The sequence below is a fragment of the Heloderma suspectum genome, chromosome 3, assembly GCF_057233095.1.
Source record: "Heloderma suspectum isolate Gila_16-S chromosome 3, 16-S_ref, whole genome shotgun sequence".
In the NCBI taxonomy this organism is placed as follows: domain Eukaryota; kingdom Metazoa; phylum Chordata; class Lepidosauria; order Squamata; family Helodermatidae; genus Heloderma; species Heloderma suspectum.
The window spans coordinates 136,739,464-136,759,069 of NC_139460.1; the positions used below are offsets into that span (position 1 = coordinate 136,739,464).

Sequence of the window (19,606 nt, forward strand, 5' to 3'; positions counted from 1 at the left end):
TGGGAAATCCACAAGCAGGATATAAGTTCAAAGAGCAGGTGGAAAGTGGAATCAGACAGCTCTGCCCCAATTTGTCATAGACAGGATGTGGCAATAGCCACAGGCCACAGCTAGATAGGACTGGACTGTAATGCTATGCAGCAACAGAGTTATGGGTCACATCAGGAAAGTCCCTTATTTTCAAGCAAGCATACAGTTGCCCGATTGTATTCTCTGATTGCAAATTTCAGCTGCACCTTTATATTTGCAGGCAGCTATCTGAGAGATACAGCATATGCATTACAGACTTGAATTATGTATTATGTTCACTTGCCATCTAATAAGACTCTTATTTTACAACAACAAAAACAATTTCATAGGCTTATACAACAAATGTTCCTCAAAATGACTGTGTTTCAATACACACCATCCCACCATCTAATTCACGGACAGTCTCGATGTCAGAAGAGTTTGCACTTGCATTGTTTTCCTTGGCACCCTTCCACCTGCTTATCTTCTACAATATTCGCACTATCAATTCTGCAGAGATTTGCTAGGTCGCTTTCACATTTCATTCATTGTTATACAATTATTCTACTTTACGCCTGCCAACTGACAAAAAAATCCCCTCACTACCAGTGGCTCCAGCTTAAAGCACTTGCTTTCTTTTTATAAAACAGTGCTTCCAGCATGCTAGCTTGGAAAACACCTGCCCAGAGCCCTCATTAAAAAGAAAAAAAATCATGCTAGCTTGGAAAACACCTGCCCAGAGCCCTCTTTAAAAAAAAAAAAAAATCTTACCAGCTGCAGTGGGCAAGATACTTGTTTTTATACTGCTGTGTAAGTTATGTCAGCCCTCTAGATTGCCTGAGAGGAGCAGGATGAGCCAGAGGGGGGTGGCTGTGTGCCACTGGGTAGGACATAGCTCCGGAGAGTCCCTCCAGCCCCCTCTGTTGCTGTGGATGGAATACAACATGGGAAACATAGCCAAACAGCTGCCCACAGGAAACCCACAAGCAAAGCACCCTCCCACCCATGCCACAGCGGGACAGCGGCCAGCAGGGCTCTGTGGAGCACCCAGTACAGTGCCACCTTGCCGCTCCTCTTGATGGGGGAGCTTGCAATTTGCCGCTCCTCTCACTCATGGGAGGGCTGGCCCTGTGGACTAGATGTTAAGAGATGCTTTCAAACTATGAGAACCATTGGCCTTCAGAACTAGATGCTCAGGAAAACTACCAAATCCTTTAAATGTCCTCAAATATTTTCACAATAGCTGGAATGAATGAGCAGACACATTTTCTGGAAAGTAGATCACCAAGTCCTCTGTCAATCTGGGTAGGTGTTTCTTACATTTCTTTCACACTGACTGGCTTTTCAGGCCCAGATCCAGGTATTGGGGGCCCTGGCAAGCTACCCTTCATCGTTCCTCACACAGGCACCAGTGGCGCTCTCCCTCCACTTAGTTGGTGGGCAGGCTTTCTGCCTGACTGCCTGTGGCAGTACTACCAAGGGAATCTCATGGCCCACCTAACAGCACTGTACTCACAGGCCCTGGTCCCAGCTCCAATATACATATGTTAAGTGCAGGGCCAACATAATTTGGATGGAGGTGCCAGCGACTTCAGGGAAGGCAAACAGGCCAGGAGGGAGGGGGAGTGGCCCATTCACTTTTACTCACTGGTACTGCCATCTGAATTATACTGGCCCCACCCCCAATGTATGCAGGTTGGAAGAGGGGCTGGAGTAACATGGTGGCACTGATGAGTTACAGGCCCAGTGGTCCCCACAGTCTCTGCTGCCACCCAGCTGCCCCCCCCCATATCCCACCCCCAGGGCCTCATCATTTTCCCCACCGTGCCAAGTGCTGCCACCGGGCCTGTGTGTTTTTATATCATACTGTCCAACAATACACCTTGACTTTTCTTTGAAAGTCAAATTGTATCACCAATTTTCTCAGGTAGTCAAGAAGACTATCGTTAATCCCAACATGTTATCCATGCCTTTATGCAACATAGCAAAATCATATGATCTTCCAGATAAGATAATTGCAATAATAAATGTTATGTACAAAGACTCATATGCTGTTTTTAAAAAGAAAGAACAATGAAAAATGGGGCAAGTGTTTCAGCTCAAATTTTTAATATAAGACAAGAGGACCCCAGCCACCCTGTCATTGTATTTTTAAATTGGAAATATTAGGATTGTTCTTTAGAGCAATGCTGATGCTGAATGCTCTTTAAGGTTTGATAGATACCATTCAATTCTCTGACTAAAAAATAAAGTTTGGCAAATAGATAAATATAAAAGAGTAAGCTCTGACTACAAATACACTCCTGTGGTTTTAATTTAAATACATTAGCAATTCTTTTCTCATCACTCTTGTGTTTAAATATTAATTTGGTGTAAAACCTCACCTTTTCTTGAGAATAAATGATTGATTCATAGTGTATGTATCCATGCCAGTGGAATGTTGTGACTCAGCACTTGTACTTCATGCTAAACCTTGGCAACCTCCAAGTTCAGCTATTACCTAGCTGAGCTCTTTATTGCCCCTTGTCATTTAAAATGAGATTCCTAGAGAGACTGGCCTCCATATAGAGCCCAGGAGCTTGGACGAGCACATCTTCCCCTTAAAAAATGCAGGACCACCTTTCAGAGCCACTTGGTATTTTGACCTCTGAGGTTTTGACAGCACAGGCAACTTTGAATTTTTCACATTGCTCCGAAAATGCCACTATCTGCAATGGCGCATCCTGTGTGCCAAATACTGATGATGGTTTTAACAGAACTATGAGCTTAATTTTAAGTACAGTCCTAACAATCATGCTGGCACTGGTGATGTTCTCCATGGGCTGCAATGTAGAGCTAAATAAATTTTTAGGACACATTAGAAGACCGTGGGGCATAATGGTGGGTTTTCTTTGCCAGTTTGGAATTATGCCTCTCACTGGCTTTGTGCTGTCACTGGCTTTCAATGTGCTGCCTATGCAAGCTGTTGCGGTGATCATCATGGGGTGCTGTCCTGGTGGAACAGGTTCCAATATCTTAGCCTACTGGGTAGATGGCGACATGGACTTAAGGTAAGAGATGTCTGCTTTTGGCAGAGTTTGTGCCATATTTTAGATGTTAAGGTAATTGGAACAGAAGTGGCTATTAAGGCTACAAATATATGTACACTTACCTGGGAGTAAGCCCCACCAAAATCAGTGGGACTTACTTCAGATTGCACTGTAAGGCATCTCACTCAAAACATCCCTGTGAACTGTGGTGCCTACTTCAGTATAAATAAATTACTGGAAATCTTGATGACTTGATCCAAACAATTCATAGAGCTGCTTGGGACTTGTATGCACAAGTCTTTGACTTTTTCTGTGGCACAGTAGATCATGATGAATTCCAAACCTCTTCTGAATTTCTCAGACAGGAGTTACTCTTTGAAAAACACAGATGAATGAGCTCTTTTGGACACATGGCACTACTAAGGCTATTGACATCAAACGATTAATTGCTAGCTCATCACTAAACAATGTGTGGGTGGATAAATACATGTTCAGGCTGCTGTTCTCCCACAATACCATCTGGATGCAATGTTTAAACAGCAAGGATATGTGGAGAGGTATGCTTGGTGGTTGCTCCAGTTGGAGAAATAAATCATCATCATCATCTACTGCCAGTTGGGTCACACATTTTAATAGTCCAAATCCAATAGTTACTTTTCCACTGAGAAACCACAGGATCTTGGATCAAAACTGTCTTTCCACAAGATGTGGTGATGGCCCCTAGTGTAGGGCCAAAGTAGATCAGACATGGGGATTCGTGACCAGATCTCATGCAGCTTGTTTGGGGGTTTTCTTGAAAACATCTTGGGATAGGCGAATCAGGGGCATCTCTACACCAGCCTAAAATCCTGCATTTAAAACAGGAATTTCTGCTTCCATTTTAAATGCAGGATCGCAACAACTCCCTTTTTCACCTGCTTCCTCCCCCACTTTCTCCCTCCTTCTCCCCATATCTTCCATTATCTTTCATTGATCTCACTCTTCTTCTTGCCGCTTTTCCTCTTTTCATGGAGGGAACTCAAGAGGAACACAGCGGGATGATTTGACAGCTCATTATCTGCAAATTATTTAAAAACTGAACAAAGGGCATTTAGTGTAGGAGACGCCTTGGAGGTTCATGGCGTCATGTAAAGAGCCTGCAAACTTCCGTGAAGGAGCAATCTCAATCGCAGGATAAAAGCTCCATGTAAAGAAAGCCCAGATCAGGGAAATGGGTGGAAGGGGTTTTAACCCTTTTCCCCCACACCATTTCCTCAATCTCCCCCCAATCTGACATTTGCCCTGCACCTGTATATTTTACCCCATGGGGCAAAAGGTAGCATTGAAGAGGCAATTTTGATCAGGAAAATAGAAGTGAGGAAAGGGGTGGACACCATTTTCTGCAGTGCTGGTGCCCCAATCTGAATCAGGGCCTTTTGCAGCTGCTTTGAGCTTTTGCAGGAGATCTGCTGACCCATCTCCCAAAGTCTCATTTACTTCTGCCCTGAATGATCCTTTGTTTTATAGTGTTACACACGTTCATGGAGGATATATGTCTATCAATGGCTATTCACCATTTTAAGAAATAAGCACATAATTCCCATGATCAAAGGCAATATATGCTAGAGGCAAATCACAGAACAAGGCCATCACCTTCACACCATGCTTGAGAGCTACTAGAGGCACCCGGCTGGTCTGATCCAGGATGACTGTTATTATGTTCTGCATCTGAGACCATCCTAAGGGTACATCCTAATGCACATGAAATCCAGTTGGGTATCATTTCTGATTCTGTAGTCGTTCTCTCATTTCACCACTGCTGAACTCTCAAATTGCTTTTAAATCTCTCTTGAGCTCAGAAGATACATTTAAAACACTCTCTTGTACACATATCCATCCCACTCCTGAAAGCCCTGGGAGCACAACTGCTGTTCCACAGGCAATCTGCAATGCTTAGTAGATCGCCTGTGCATGGGCTTCCATATGGGGATGCATATGGAGTAACATACGGAGGTATGCCTGCAATAACAGATTGCTGGAAGTTGCCTTATATCCCCACACACCAACTTTATTCTCTGCACCACAGCATGGGAGTTTTCCTAGATGACAAACATTGCTGTTAGTAATAACTATGGCTGCTTCCAGACAGATGGCTCCTCATGCTACCAATTAGAAGGCATCATGCAGCTATTTCAACTTTTCTTTCTTAGTGGATTATCTGTGGTAAGAGAAAAGATGGAAGAAGTGGCAGGGAAACACAGGAGAGTTATGAGTGAAAGACGACAATGTTTGAACCCCTGTACGATCCTTCGTATAGCTATCCCCTAAATGGAAACTAAAACCTTCACAGCACAATCCTATGCATGTCTATTTAGACATAAGCCCCATTGAATTAAATTAGATTTACGCCCAGGCAAGTGAGTATAGAATTGTAGCCTTACAGTGCAAACCTATACATGTCTACTCAGAAATAAGCCTCATTGAATTCAATGGAACTTACTCTCAAGTAAGTGAGTATAGGACTGCAGCCTCAGTTGTATATATCAAAAACCTTCTCCATAATAGCAAGTTATTGGCTGTGAACACTCCAGACAGAGCGAAGTTACACATATATTTCTTGATTTCCCCTATGCTCCCTTCTAGTTTGCACATGATTCTAATTAATGATTGTTAGTGACTCCTAATAACAGGCCAAAAAATGTAATTTTCTTTTGATCCCTTTTTCTACCAAAATGTTGTCATCACTTAATTATGGAAGGTGTTACATTACACTGGGGGAAAGGGTAGATGAGATTTTATCAGCCCAAACTCTATATTTACTTGGAAATAAGTAAACTGAGCTCAGGAGGGCTTACTCACATGTAGTTGTGCCTATGGTTGCAGCCTTACAGTGCAATCGTATACATGTCTAGTCAAAAGTAAGTCCTGTTGTTTTCAGTAGGGCTTACCCCAGGTATTAGATGGTTGCAGCTGCAATCCTTAAACTTCAGCTCTGATTTCTCAGTTTTGACGTCTTAGAACATCGGCTTTGTAGTCCTAGCACTCTCATGTGACTAACAACCTAACCCTACTGAGCAGAATTCCATTCTCAGTGCTAAGACTGGACAAAAGTACCCACTGGCCAACTGTAATGCCAACAACTTAGGAGCATCTCTCAAAGTTCTTGTGCTGTCCAGATGCCCCTACTTCAATGTAAAGGTCTTCCTACAGGCCTTTGGTTACTATTGAGGAAGGGGGAAGGACAAGACCTTCTCCAACCCCTTGATGTAGCACCCTGTACTCCCTTCAGACCCATCACAGAGCCATACAAACCAGCATATGTCTGTGCTGAGCCTCAGTCTATGAGCCATCCACTTACCGATAAAAATATATGTGTAGTTGGTGTGATATGAACAGTAACCATGACCAATTATCTTGCAGCATCAGTATGACAACATGTTCAACCTTGCTGGCCATGGGAATGATGCCACTCTGTCTCTTAATTTATACCAAAATTTGGACAGATTACAACTCCATTTTAATCCCCTATGACAGTATTGGTAAGTCACATCCACACTTTCTCCCCCCACAGTAGTTCCCTACTGGTGATATCCATCTTGGCAACTGAAGTCTGCAATGCCAGCACACTACTGATCTGTCAGATGGAGCACTTCTATGGTTTTAATTTTGGAACTGATGAGTGTGCTGCTTCAGCATTTCTTGTTGCCTCAGTCCACGTGTGTAAAAAGCCCACAGCAGCCTCCTTCTAGGCTACATTGCTAACAGAATTTGGTGTGGCACATATATGGGACTAGCCTTGCATAGTTAGTAACAGGGTGTCCCAGGGATGTAGGACATATTATATGTTTCCAGTGGTGCCCTATAAGCCCAGTTGGGTGGAGAAGAAGCCAACATCAATACATGTCTCTGTTTCCCAGGGAAGGTCTGTGACATCACTGTAATCACGGTTTGCATTGTTCTTTTGAGGGAGAGGGTGATACCTTAAAAATAAGGCATATCTACATCTCTGCATTAAGCATCTATATCCTTTGTGGAGACTGAATGATGGTACAAATATCTCTGTAAACTTTGCTTCAGTTTTGGGGTGAAATATGGAGACCCTTTACAAGGACTTGAAGACTTCATACATGTGATGATAAGTTTAGCAAGTGAAATCTGAGTTTAAATGACCTCATGTGAAAACATGTGTTTCGACTAGCCAATCATGGGGAAAAGGTCTTTGTGCTGAGAGCTGGCTCTGACAAAATGCAAAACAAATGAACTAATTTATGTTCCTAAAAGAGAACATAGAAGATAGTTTACTTCTCCCATAATTCTCCCTGTTACGATGACCAAAGTACATTTACATCAATAATCCACTGTGTGAAAAGATATGATGAATGTATTGTCCTCTGTGCCCCTTAATAGATCAGAAGGACAGGCTGCTTGCCAGTGGGGCTGTTCGTATCATCTGTGGCCAATGGGTTTATTATTCACATACTGAAAACTCATCTTCATGACTTCAGTCTCAAGGTCTTTAGACCCTGAACAGAAGAAATCTCTAAAGGCTGTGTCCATAGTTTTCACTAGAAGCAAGTCCAAACAAGCTGGCAACACATTAGGCAACAGTTACTGCAAATAAACCATATGTGGGAAGCTACTGTAGAAGAATACTACAGGGGAAGGTCAGATGTTAATATAGATTCTTGAAAAACCAAGTCATCTATATTGTATAGTGTGTGGGGTGGTAAAGCCTCAGTCACTGATTGCCTGAAATGGTGTGGTGTTATGGAATGCTCAAGTGCTTAGGGAACTAAATAGTTTGCAGTCCAGCTTCTGTGAGGAAAGGAGAATGCACTAGTTTGACTAGAATTAAAATCTCACCCAGGAGCAGACTGAGAATTAAGAGCAGGTTTTAGCATGTGGGGATGCTAAAGAACAGAGGGCCCACAGGCAAGGAAGCTGAAGGAAGAGCACAGAGTAGGCAATGGCCTGCAAATAGGGAAGATGAAGGAAGGTAAAAGGCAAAGAAAGCAAGGGATTGAGTCAACAAGGGGCTGAGAACACAGGGGGCTGTGCAGAAACTTCACAGCTATTAAGAGAAGTATGGGCTCTATACTAGGGTGACAGAGTCAAGGTGACTAAAGGAAGAGGAACAAAGTAGGCAGTGGCCTGAAAAAAGGGAAGCTGAGGAAACAATGGGTGGTAGAGACATGGAAATGAAGAGAGGAACCAAGGAGAAAGGAGGAGTGCAGGAAACCTCTAAGCGTCTATGAAGAACGTAGGCAGACAAGGGAAGTTTAGAGGTCTATGGGCCCAGAATCCAAGGGGTTAAAGGGTCTAGACCAGCCTTCCCCAACCTGGGTCTCTCCACCATCCACCATCCCAGACCATTGGGCAAGCTGTCTCGGGCTGATGGAAGTTGTAGTCCAAAACTTCTAGAGGGAGCCTTGCTGGGGAAGACTGGGAAGTCACATCCTGCCAGTTGTGGCTTTTACTGCCACTACAGCACTGTGATTGGGCAACTCTGAAAAGGCAATGAGCTCCAAGCAATTTCACATATTGATTTCAACTGACCAGCCAATTCTTTGGGTTCAGGTTTCTAGTCAACATAGGTTGCCTTGGGATCCAAAATTGGCTTCAAAGCGATACCATTCTACTTTGAAGGTATGCTGTGCGCATGCAATATTAGCAAAATTGGTATTGCTCCCTGTCGTCACTTCCAAAGCATGAGAAGACATATACTTATTTTCCTGAAAATCAAGAAAGATACAATGCCACACAATGAAAGAAGTTTTAAGCTAGAGCCTCCTATAGAAGCACCCAAGGCAAAAATCAATGTTTAGTAGTTTCATAAAAAGAAAGGGTACACTACAGAATGACAGTGGTTAGCAGAGAAAGAAAATGCTGAGTTTTTGTTATCCAGCTGGATGGCCGTGTGTAACTATGTACAGTACTGTGATTATGCAACCAGGCTATCAAACACAGAGCAGCAGACAGTCAGCAGGACTTTGATCAGGCATGACACTGCCAGTGTGACCTGGCTGGGCCTTTTTATCATCAAAACTGACCCCTGAGGGAAATCTCCACATAGGCAACCCCAAACTCCATGGATTAAAAAAAATGATAAATAAACAGCCCATTGTATAAAATATACAGCACAATGGCATATGTGAGAGAATGGGCAAAGAAAGTGTTTACCCAAGTTTACAAAGAATCCCATTGCTCAGTATCCATTCCTCTCAAGCTAGGAGCTCTCAGCTCAACTCATCCTGCTCTTCTTTTTCCAGGCATTTCATTGGTGGCTCTTGTCATTCCTGTTTCCCTTGGGATATTTTTTAAGCAACGATGGCCCACAAAAGCTAAACTCATACTCAAGGTAAGGCCTGACTTTTACAAATACTTATCCAAAGACAATTCAACGTACAAATGAGATTGGAACAATCTGTCACCTTTACTAATTTAAGGTGCAATCCTTCTTTAGGGTCTGCCTTCTTCCTTCTGCCGTCTTATCTCCACTCCCCGGCCCTGCTTGCAATTGGCTTTTCTCTCATTCACTTATTCACTCCCACTTTCCACACCAGAAAGAAAAACAAAACAGAAGTTTTGCACCAACTGTGGAAGCTGACTAAGGCTGCAAACCTATGCACGTTTAGACAGAAACAAGTCCTACAACTCCCAGCATGGCTGGGGCATGCTGGGAGTTGTAGGACTTGTTTCTGTCTAAACATGCATAAGATTGCACCCTTAGTCAGTTAGGGCACAATCCTATTGGGATAGTCAGCTGCCTCCGAACTCGGAGGCGGCCGACAATCCAGTGCAGGGTGGGTGGAGCACAGAGGGGTTCCTCTCCTCCGTGCTCTGGCTGCCCTGCATTTGTGGCTACACAGCTGATTTTGGCTTTCTAGCTGGGGACTTTGGAGTGCGACAGGGGAGGCTGCACAGTGCATAGGAAGCATCCTAACAACGCTTCTGTGGTCTCCTCTGCTCCCTGCCCCCAGGAACATCCCCCTTTTCACCCCCTCCATGCTGCATTTACAAGCACAGAGACAGGGAAGAACCATGCTGCCTAAGAGGCAGCAGGGGAGAGGGTGTGGAGCATGGTTTCTAGCAACTGGCTTGGTTCCCAGAAACCGAAAAATCCTGTGGCCATCTAGACACTGTCTGGCAGCCATAGGATTGCTCTCTTAGTTGCTCAGATGTCTCGCCTATCTGAACTTGAGACTCAGAATGAATAAGAAAGTATTTCTGGGTATCAGAGAGCCTAAACCCAAAACGGGGCAGTGGGAGGAAGAGAGTTACTTCCTCCAGTCGACTGCTCCCTATTCTACAGGCAGCCCAATGCTTTTTGGTTCATGAGGTAGAAAGCCAAATTTTTTCAAAAAATATAATAATAATCTTCAGTACCAGCTCCAGGTTTTTGAGGGGCCTTGAGCAAGGCAATCTCAATGGGCCCCTTCCCCAGTGAGTCTGCCTTCTCACTGCCATTGTCCCCAGCCACTATTGCTCCTCATCCTCTTTCTCATCATTGCTGCCACTTGCTCACTTGACAAGCAGAGAGCCAGTGAGCAAGTAGGCAGGGGCATCTCCTGCTCCTCCTTCTCAACACCACCATTCCCTGGGCCAGAGCAAGAGGCAGGTGAACAAGCAGCTTGCAATGGTGAAAGGAGGAGCAAGTCCAGGGTGCTCTTGTCAGTGGGCCCTGCCTGGTTTTGGGCCCTTGGCAGGTGCCCTAGCATGCCTACCTTTGATGCCAGCCCTGATTATCATCATAATTGAACATTTGCTGGTTAATTACCTCTAATGGTACCTCAGAATATGCTCTCCGACCTGGGCTGCCTCAATCTAACTAACATTAGAGCTGGCCCTGATTCCACCATATGCAAGGTGTGGTAGGACATGTCTGCGTTATCTCGTGTGGAAGACTTTCACCATTTTTGTGTACTTAAACCTACTGTATGTTCTCTTTCTTCACTCAGATTGGTTCCATCGCTGGAGGAATTCTCATAGTGACCATAGCTGTGGTTGGAGGAATATTGTACAAAGGCTCCTGGACAATCACGCCTGAGCTCTGGATTGTTGGAACCATCTTTCCAGCCGCAGGTTATTCACTAGGCTTTTTTCTGGCTCGCATAGCTGGCCAGCCCTGGCACAGGTAAAGCTTGCTCCACAATTCACTTGTTTTTCCTCCTGCCTTTCTCTCTCCTGCCAGGTCTACCATGTATTTATTTATTTATTTTAATTTAGAGATTGGCTCATTGCAATGAACTTGTCAGAGCTAAATGACCCATCAAAAATTCATATGCTATTTTTCTGTGTAGACAAAATGTTTATGGCCACTCTCTAGTTCCTGGCTCTTCTCTAGTTCCTTAAAAAAAATCTGGCCACTGTCTAGTTCCTTTAAAAAAAGAAAAAAAGAAAACTGATATTTCTCATGCTGTGTGCTCAACCAGAGAACTGAAATGCCTTGGCCTGAAAAGAACTTGGGTTGAAAGCCTCCTTTCCCCACACCCAACCTGAATAATTCTCATACGAAAAATTCATTAAAAATACCAAGTCAGAAAACGCAGTGGTTGTAGATCAGCTTTTCCCAGCCCTGGGTCCCCAGCTGTAGTTGGACTACAATTCCGATAATTCCCAGCCAGCATGGACAATGACTAGGGATGGTGGGAGCTGCCCACCGATATCATCCCCCCCCCCACACACACACACACCCATTTTGCATCTCTCCATGCTGAAAGAGGAATTCAGCTGGACCTGGGAGGACCCACACCTCCCAGCACCAGCCAAGTCTGTTAGAGCACCACTTGCTATCCCCATGAGGAGCAGGTGAAGCAGGGATGCCAGCCAAGTGCCTTTGTCAGTGTTGAGAGACTCTGTGCTTCTCTCAGCACGGAGGAAGGCAAAATGGGCAGGGAGTTATGTCATCCTGCCTGTGGAAGGCCCGGTGGGGGACAGTTCAGTCCCCCCACACACCGTAAAGAAGTTCCCCACCACTGCATTAATGGGGAGATGTCCAGTGATATGCCCTAATATAAGGGAACGTCATATGTTCTCTGGCCCTTTGTAAACATCGCCTGTAAATTATGGCATCAATACCGAGTGTGGGAAAACAGAAGACATTCTACGTTCTTACCTCTCCCATGCTGTTAAATGCAACTGTTGAGTGTAACATCCTTTATTCTAAGTACTTTGAAACTGGATAAGTTGTTTGATAACTGTATTTTTAATACTGCCAATGGATCACACCACATCAAGAATGGTAAACATGTCTATTCAAACAGGGTGAGCAGGGGCAGAGAATATGGAATAAAGGAATGAAATGGCTCTTGTTTCCCCTAGATTGGGGGTGGGGGGTGGAGGTGTGCAAGTGCTGTGTGCACACTCACATGCTGTAAAGGAAAGGCTGTGCAGTGAAGGTGACAAACATTCTGACAAACCTTTGGAAGTGGAACACTCAGTTTTGTGAATTTCTAGCACAGTTGTTCTGCAGCTACCAGACTATAAAAATACCTTTTAACTAGTACATGAGGCATTCCTTAGCATCCCTATTCCAGCTACATTTTGCAAGTCATGTCCATCTGGCTCTCTGTTGTCATGCATAAGCAAATCTGTCTGATCATTTGTGGAAGCTAACTAGTGGCTGGAACGTTCAGATGTTACTAGGAAGCCACTTTGCAATTACCCAATTTGGTTTGTACAGTAAAAGAAATTTGCAAAGGCCAGTCAACATGAGTGGGCTCATTAGATACTGAAATACAAGTAATATAAACACAACAGACAGCATCCCACATTATAAGTCCCAATACGCATACAGGTGTGAGCACCCATGACATACATGTGTGGAATAGCAATATAATGTGCCTTCCACAGTAGGGTTAGGAAGGTCACGTCTTACTATATCTGCGATTTAATGCCTCTATCTTTCCCTCTGTTCTGCAGTGCACACTGACACAAAATACATTGATGCAATAGGATACTAGTCACACATTCATGCATTGCGTAATTGGCTCCAGATCAGCTCAAGGCAAAGCTGCCCATGGCCAATTTCAAGATGTGCATTCAGTATGCTGGTGAGGAATTGGAGGCTAGGTGGCTCAGCAGAGAAGTTCACCCTGGATACTTAAACAATATACCATTCACCACCACCTTCCAAACTATTTCCATCTTGCTCTTGGTTTAATGAGTAGAGAAACCAGGGCCCTCCCTGCCCAGTTCCCCATCCTTTTGGTTGTCCGCTGGTTTTAAATTGTGAGCCTCTGGGCAGGGAATTGCCTTTTTAAAAAACTCGTTGTACAACATTTATACATAAAACAATAGTGACAACGATGTTGCCAGTTATGTAGCATGTACCTGATATGTAAACCTTATTTGAAAACAAAAACCGAATGTGTCTTCTTTTAGATGTCGCACAGTGGCTCTGGAAACAGGGCTGCAGAACACTCAACTGTGTACGACAATAGTGCAGCTCTCTTTCACCCCTGAGCAACTGGAACTGATGTTTACCTTCCCACTCATTTACAGTATTTTCCAGCTAGGTTTTGCAGCAATATTTTTGGGAGGTAAGCTACCCTATGCATTCTATCTATCTGTCTGTCTATTGTCTTTTTTAATACACCCAATAACAAATGTTCTCTGGACAGATTACAAATGATTAAAAAAATAAGATTACAATACAATATGAAATGATGGAATGTAAGAACAGCCATAAAATCTAAAAAAATATAAGTCTCTAAAATGCCTGGGAAAAAAAGAAATGTCTTTGCCTGGCACAGAAAAGATAACAGTGTGGGGTGCATTCCAGAACCAGGGTGCCACAACTGAGAAGGCCCTCTCTCTTTTAGCCACTTGCCTAATTTCCTTCATTGGGGGCACCTGGTGGAGGTAACGCTGAAGATGACCTAAGTGCCCAAGCAGGCATACATGGGAGGAGATGTTCCTTTAGTTACTTTGGTCCCAAGCCATTCAGGGCTTTAAAGGTCAACACCAACACCTTTAATTGGTCTCAGAAATGGACTGGAAGCCAGTGCAGCTGATGAAGCACTGGTGTTACATAATCACATGTGCATGTCCCATTCTAATATTTTCCTTTCTCAGTCCAAACATCATGCTAAACCATGGTTAAGAAAACCATGAATTAGAAGCCATGGTTTGAAGTTATTTCTGCTAACTATGATGTGGTGGAATGTTTGAGCTAACAAACCATGATTACAGCTGTTGCTCTGCCTTCAAAGGCCACTACATCTACAGACCAGAGCACTGAGAAAACAAAATAATGGCTGACAAACCATTTTAAATCATGGCTTACCAGTATATGTGGAAGCTCAAACCACAGTTTGGGGAGGGTTACTTAAGTATAGTTTCTCACGTTGGCTGAATTGAGCCTTAGAATGTAGAAGTCTCATGTAAGGGCAAAACAGATCTTTCACTACATCTCAAGGCTGGTATTTACAATTTTCTTCTTCACATCTCAGGTGTGGTCACTGATCCATACAGCATCCACATATAACTTTATTGATCCTTTTCTTTCCCTTCCCAGTCTGCACATCTCTTGATCATGCAAACGAGACTTTAAGGGCACAATCCTATGCATGTTTAGACTGAAAAATAGTCCTGGCTGGCTGGGGAATGCTGGGAGTTGTAGGACTTTTTCTGTATAAACATGCTAAGATTGCACCTTAAGATAAGTTGATACATTGGTCACAAGACAGAATTCCATTAGGCTCCAATGCACAAGCAAAGGCTGCCCCGTTGTCTCCCACGTTTGGAAATCCCCCAATTGTGCACACTTCTATTGCACATGTAGAGTATTCCTCACCATTGTGAAGCTTTGTGTCTACAATGGAGGAACCACGTGCACATCAGAGCTGCTGGATTGGGCCAACCCAGTTTAAATCATGGTCAAGCCAAGGGTGGGTTCATTGCCTTGAGTTCTAGCTTAGCTCCTATTGTTGAACAATTGCTTTAGCTGGTAAGACCTCTAATGCCTAACAACAGAGATTTCATCATCATGTGATACAGGATTATACCTTTGACAAACTCTGAATCACGCATAAGACTGCTATCCCAGTAGAAAGAACATCCTGAGTCAATTCACATAGCTTGAGAACCAACAAAATATTAGTGATTAGTGCAGAGATCTGTATTAATTTTATTTTAAATCTAAATTGTAGTGATAAATTATTACAGAATGGTTTGACATCTTAACATATAACAGGAAGAGCATGTGATGAATTCTCACTCAACAAGTCAACTTTCTAGGCCTATCTTTTATTACAAAAATGGGTGAGTTATTCCACTTCATGAGAGGTAGAAAGTGTTAAGTGTGGCTTTTTTACTAGGTCTGCTTCTTTGTACTGAGAGAGCACTGGAAAGTTAGGGCACCTTTTGCAAAATCAGTTTGTTGATCAACAAACAAGCTGAGTGTGGGAACTAGGAAACCATGCCGATGGACAACACTAATCTATCAAGCAATGTCAGTTCCCCCTAGGGATGGCGGAGAATTCCTCCACGGATTTCAGTGAGGCCGAATGCACTGGCATTCGGCCCCCCGAAATCCGTGGCGGAATGGCCCCCCGCCCCCCCCTGCGGATTCCCCTCCCCCCAGGACAAGACTTACCTGGAGTGGATGTTCCAGATGGCGGAGGCTCCAGCGGTGGCTCCGGCAGTGGCTGGTCTTTTGACCGGCTGCCGTGGCCGCCATCTTACATTCTGGTCTTTCCCATGATAGGCTACATAAGTCTTTACGTAGCCTATCACGGCAAGCCATCAAAACAAACACAGCGGCCGCCATTTGCGTTCCTTATTTTTCGCAGTTTTAGTCTACGTGAATATTTACATAGACTATTATGGCGAAAAACAAATGGAACGCAAATAGCGCAGAGGGCGCTATTTGTGTTACTTTTTGTTGCCGTTTTAGCCTACGTAAATATTTACGTAGGCTAAAACGGCGAATAAAAAAGAAATGCAAATAGCGCCCACTACGCTATTTGCATTCTCCTTGTTTCAGTTTGAAAGCAAGAAATTGCAAGTAGATAAATAGGTACCGCCTCGGCGGGAAAGGTAACAGCGTTCCGTGCACCTCGGTGTTCAGTCATGCCAGCCACATGACCACGGAAGCGTCTTCGGACAGCGCTGGCTCTTCGGCTTAGAAACGGGGATGAGCACCGCACCCTAGAGTCGGACACGACTGGTTGGGGACACCTTTACCTTTTTTTAAATATTCACATAGACTAAAACGGTGAAAAATAAGGAACGCAAATAGCGTAGTGGGCTACATTTGCGTACGCTTTTTTTTTTTGCCCAGCCGTGATAGGCTATGTAAAGACTGTAGCCTATCATGGCTGCCTGGCTGGACGCAAATGGCGGCCGCTACGGTGGCCGCCATTTGCGTCCGCACCAGCCAGTCCGCAGCCGGAAATCTGGCTGTGGACGGCCCTGGCCGGCTGCTCCGCAGAGCTGAGCCAGCCGGGCAGGATTCCGGGGGGGAGGACCAGATCGCCTCCCCCCCATCAAGGATTCCGGGGGAAGGGATGGAGCGCCCCCCCCCACCGCGAACAGAATCCTTGAACAGGTAAGTCACTTTCGTACATCCCTAGTTCCCCCAAAGCAAACAGCGTGCTTTCTCCGGAGCCTGCCAATAATACAATAGATCCTACTTTCAAGTTAGCTGCTTTTTTTGCATGCTGGCTATATTCCAACTGCAAAACTGCTCTTTTTCCCTGCCAGGCAGAACATTAATCTCAACCTCACCATACAGGAATATTACACAGACTGGACTAATGCAAAAGAGGCCATGGCTCCTGCACCTTTAATAGTTGTGTTGAAGAGGTGTCGCTTGTTATGCAATTCCCTCTTCTATAACTATTAAAGATGTAGGAGCCCTGTAGTCTTTTGCATCTCCCCCCCCCCCCGGGGCATATCTCCTCACCATTAGCAGGCAACTGACTAACACAAAAAGTTACCAACAGTGTGATCCTATACATATCTACTCCAAATGAAGTCCCATTAAGTTCATTGGGGCTCATTCCCAGGTAAATGAGTATAGCCCAGCTCTTCCTTGACACACCAGGATACTATTTGTTTTGCAATACTAAGGTTAGGAAGCAAAACGCTTTCTCGTGACATGTTTCTTCAATCCTGCCTACTGCAATTCCTGCCCTTGACATATCATGCTAATGTTATTAGTCTACCAGGTGCACAAAAAGTGCTTTGCTGATCGAAAGACTTAACAGAGAAAGAAAATGAACCTGAATCAACGCCAGCACCAACATACTCGACTATGAATGGGGGATTTAAACTGGAGAAGGAAGGCATAGAGAACCATGTGTCAGTGAGTCCTAATGGAAAAGTATAAATACTCTTGATTTTCTGAAACTTTTGCTGTTAAAAATATGTATTGCTTGAAGGGAAATATTTTGTATATTGGGATGTACTTTTATACAAAAACCGTGTTACTTTTAAATTATTCATTTATGATGGGATCTGTTGGTATTTTCTCTTATTTTTGAATGAAACCTGGCCGGGGGGGGGGGTGTTTTGATTTTGTTGTTCTAATGGATTTAATACTTTGTCCAGTGGAGAAACGCATACTACAATAAACCAGTTAACTTAAACATCAAAAATTTTCACATCTTATTTGTGCTTGATTTTGTGAAGAAATGTGTCAACCTAAACCAAAAGATATACAGAAGACACTAAACAACCATGAACTTTTCTTTGAACCTAAGAAGTTTAAAGAAATTGTTTGATCAGTCTCCCACTCAACCAAGTGGTTCCAGGCACACCATTCTAATTAAACCTCTTACCAGAATATGGTAGATAATCACTTCAGCCCAAATTCATCATGCAGTCAAATCCAACGGTCCTTACTCCAGGAAAAACAGCTTCCATAGACCAAGGAACATTTGGCTGAGTAGTTCCTAACCAAATCTCCAACACATGGAAAAGATCAATTATCACACTTCTAGTGATTTAATGTGGTAATGTTATTGGTCTATGTTTTTTCCAGTTAAAATATGCATTTGGCAAACACAGCTTAAATAAGAAATCCTAAGCACCAGGCATACTTTTTTCCATGATTAAGAAGAAAAAAGTCTATGCCAAATGTGAAACAAAGAATGAATTGTCTTTGTAGGCCAGATGTTGAACGATAAACTTTATATTCTGCATGATATACCAAAGTGTGGAAAAGCCTTTTACCACCTTTCCCAAATGAGCACTCAGTACTATGCAGAGTATGTGCCCTTGGATCATCCATATGGCTGAATGTCTGGGAGCAACCAGCCTGGTATGTCAATGCCTACTGTGTACACATTATTATGGGAACATCCCTGGAAAAGTTAGTCCTGACTAAGACTGCAATCCTGTGCACACATGTTTGGAAATAAGTTATACAGGAAAAAAAGTGAGACTTCCAAATAAATCTGTAGAAAAGTGGGAAACATGCCCATTAAGAAAAGGGAATAGTATTTATAGTCGAAACCTAAGCATGTATACTTGGATGTAAATCCCGGACCATTCAGTGGTCCAGACTTCCTAGTATATATAGTTAACAGTGCAGCCTTCCTGATGACTCAATTAATTCCTATTGGTGATTATGAACGATTGCTGGATTGTGCCCAATAAACCTACCTAACATGGCAAAAGAAATGGTTCTGGACACTTTCCTATTCTCTCTTTCTCTCATACATGCACTCTCTCTCTCTCTCTCTCTCTCACACACACACACACACACACATAGGTAAGCCCATTGGCCCAGACTGCAGATCCCATGTATAAGGCTGAGGAGAGACAACAGATTTTAGTAGCGTTGACAGAGATCTGACAAAGAAGCCATTGCCTGTGGTGTGCACACCAAAATACCAGTCTTGGAAGAAAAACAAAAATAGTTATCATTTGTCTCCAGCTTAAAAGGGCCACTTTTTTTTTCTGGCACAGCTCCTGTGTCAGTAACAACTGAGTCACAAGCAGAATCTGAGCAAGTAAAGGGTTTCCCTGCATGCAGAGATAATGGTGGAAAGAGCTTCACCTGCTGGATTTCTAAATTTAATGCTAGTTGAGGATGATGGTCATTGCACTCCAACACATCTGGAGGGTACCTGGTTGGGGAAGGTTTCTCTAGCATCAGGAAGAACTTTCCACATTGGCTGCATGTCCACCATGAAGCCCTGGTGCTTTATAGAGCATTCAAGGGCATGTTCTAGGCTGCGCGACCTGCTGAATCTCACAGTTGCCCCATGTGAGCTGAGAGTGTGACCTGTAACACACCCAATACTCTCCTGTGCTATATAGTGTAAGGGAAGATCAGGAGTAGTGAGCAGGCTGTCTTTAGGGAAGCTTGTCCACCTCACTGAGGGACACCCTGATATACTTCCAAGAAAACCCAAGGGTTCTCCATAACAGTCTTCGTAAACTACTGCTAAACATTTAACATAAGGCACTTGTTACACATATTAGATTACATAAACATCCGGAGAAAGTGTAATTTCTGTTTTAGGAATACAGGTCCATCTAACACCAGGCCTGGGCCTTGGCTTGATTTCAACAGCCCTCTCCAAGCGATCAGCCTCTGGTAAGAGTGATCTGTCACTTCCCCAGCAGCCTAGTAG

General features: G+C 43.7%; 1 protein-coding gene across 1 annotated transcript; it reads left to right on the forward strand.

Annotated features, from left to right (window-relative positions):
* The first annotated feature begins 2,616 nt into the window (after positions 1-2,616).
* Positions 2,617-17,352, forward strand: SLC10A2 (solute carrier family 10 member 2). The gene is given in 7 exon segments (XM_084841798.1): positions 2,617-3,059; positions 6,438-6,556; positions 9,287-9,375; positions 10,976-11,151; positions 13,401-13,558; positions 17,184-17,222; positions 17,225-17,352. Coding segments are annotated over 7 exon segments (1,152 nt in total).
* Positions 17,353-19,606: the final 2,254 nt, after the last annotated feature.